General features: G+C 41.7%; 1 protein-coding gene across 1 annotated transcript in view; it reads left to right on the plus strand.

Moving 5' to 3' along the window:
* Positions 1-177: 177 nt before the first annotated feature.
* LOC103604704 (netrin receptor UNC5D-like) overlaps positions 178-1811 on the plus strand; it is a gene marked incomplete at its 3' end in the record, with an annotated part of 96938 nt that continues 95304 nt past the window's right edge. Inside the window, 2 exon segments of the mRNA XM_008589280.1 lie at positions 178-207; positions 1163-1343. Of these exon segments, the coding sequence (XP_008587502.1) occupies positions 178-207; positions 1163-1343 (211 nt within the window).

A 1811-nucleotide genomic window follows, 5' to 3' on the forward strand; every position in this document is an offset into this window, starting at 1 on the left:
GGTAGAGTGTGATAAAATGTCCCCTGATTTGCAAATACTTCTGTGGCATCTCTTTAGCTATTGCTTTCTGTGATAAATTCTGGTTTTATGTGTTTATTAAATGACTGTGTTTTAAATATGCTGCTAACTAGAGCTAAATGGTTATTGCAAATAAGAGATATGTCTAGTGCTACCAAGATGGCACTAGACAGTGGAGATGCAGTCTGTGTGAGGAAGCGGAGGACAGATGGGGAAGGGACACAGTCAGATGAGGGAACATGGCGAGCTTGATGAAACAGGGAGCTAAGGGTGGCTCCCTCCCTGAGGGCGGGAGAAGGCTCAAGGGAGCAGAAGGCTTCTGCCTGTGTCTTCCTCATATGTTCAAGGAAAGAGGAATTTGGACCAATGATAGGATTAGGGTGGAACTGGAAGGAAGAAAATAGGTTCTCCAGGAACAAGCCAAGAGCAAACAAATTAGAGATGGGAATAGCCATGCTCAGAGGATGGGGGAGATGGGCTTCTCCAGAAGAATGGCTGGGCCTGAAATGTGCCAGGTGCCTAATCCAGAACCCGACAAGTCGGTTGATTCATTGGAGGAATAACAAAGTTGATCACCAGAGAAACGTATCTCCAAATCTAGAGAACACTGAGCTTTAAATCTAATTTATGTGCCTATGATTTCTCAAATCTGTATTACTTTGGCTTTTATACGTTCTCAAACCTTTATTAAAACTTGTTTAAATGCAAACATATTGACTTAAAATCTTGCCTGATTGTATATCTCAGCACAAAGTATAAGTTCTGCGTATATGTGTTGATTTTCTGAGATGATATTTCAATAATTGGACCAATCACTGTCATCATCAGACTTATAATGAAATAAAATGACCTAATTATAGTCACCTCTTTTCTCTCTTCCATTGCATTTTTAGAAAGTGGGTCAAAGTCAATAGGATATTTGTGTTCTTTTCCTGCTTCCACTTCATTAACTTGAGTATTCATTTCCCGAATATAACCAAATTTATTAAATAAAAAGGATGGGATATGGAATAAAGAAAAAAATCACTGCTGTCGCGCTATATGTTAGGTACATCTCTCTCCCATACAGCAGAACTGCTCACCTTCCAGTTCTAGAAAAGTTCTTATCTTTTAGTGACTTGTAAACACTACTTTCTTTCTTTAGGTGGAATGGCTGAAGAATGAGGAGCCCATCAACTCTGAACAAGATGAGAACATTGACACCAGAGCTGACCACAACCTGATCATCAGGCAGGCGCGGCTCTCGGACTCGGGGAATTACACCTGCATGGCAGCCAACATCGTGGCCAAGAGGAGGAGCCTGTCCGCCACCGTGGTGGTCTACGGTAAGACCAGCCCGCAGGCCAGGTGCGGGTCGGGAGAACGAAAGCAGAGAAGTAGAGGGATGTGTATGCTTTTAAAACTTTGAACATTTAGAGATGAAAAGACATTGGGGGTTGTCCAGTGCCGTACTCTGTTCTGCCTCCCCCATTTGGCAGCAAGAAAACACCCCTATTGCTATGAATGGGTTTGCTGTTCCATCCGCTGTTAGACTTCCATGAGATAGTCAGTGACATTTCCAATCTCTTTCTTCTAAAAATAATGAAAACGTTGTTTATTTTCTTCCATTGTGTTTATATTTGAAAGCATGTTAGACTTCCATGAGATAGTCAGTGACATTTCCAATCTCTTTCTTCTAAAAATAATGAAAAAGTTGTTTATTTTCTTCCATTGTGTTTATATTTGAAAGCACTGAGATGGGCACCTTCTGCTTGCCACCCCTCCCAAACCCAACATCCTGCCCCATCCTTCCC

Source organism: Galeopterus variegatus, unplaced genomic scaffold (assembly GCF_000696425.1).
Source record: "Galeopterus variegatus unplaced genomic scaffold, G_variegatus-3.0.2 Scaffold5348, whole genome shotgun sequence".
NCBI classification, from domain to species: domain Eukaryota; kingdom Metazoa; phylum Chordata; class Mammalia; order Dermoptera; family Cynocephalidae; genus Galeopterus; species Galeopterus variegatus.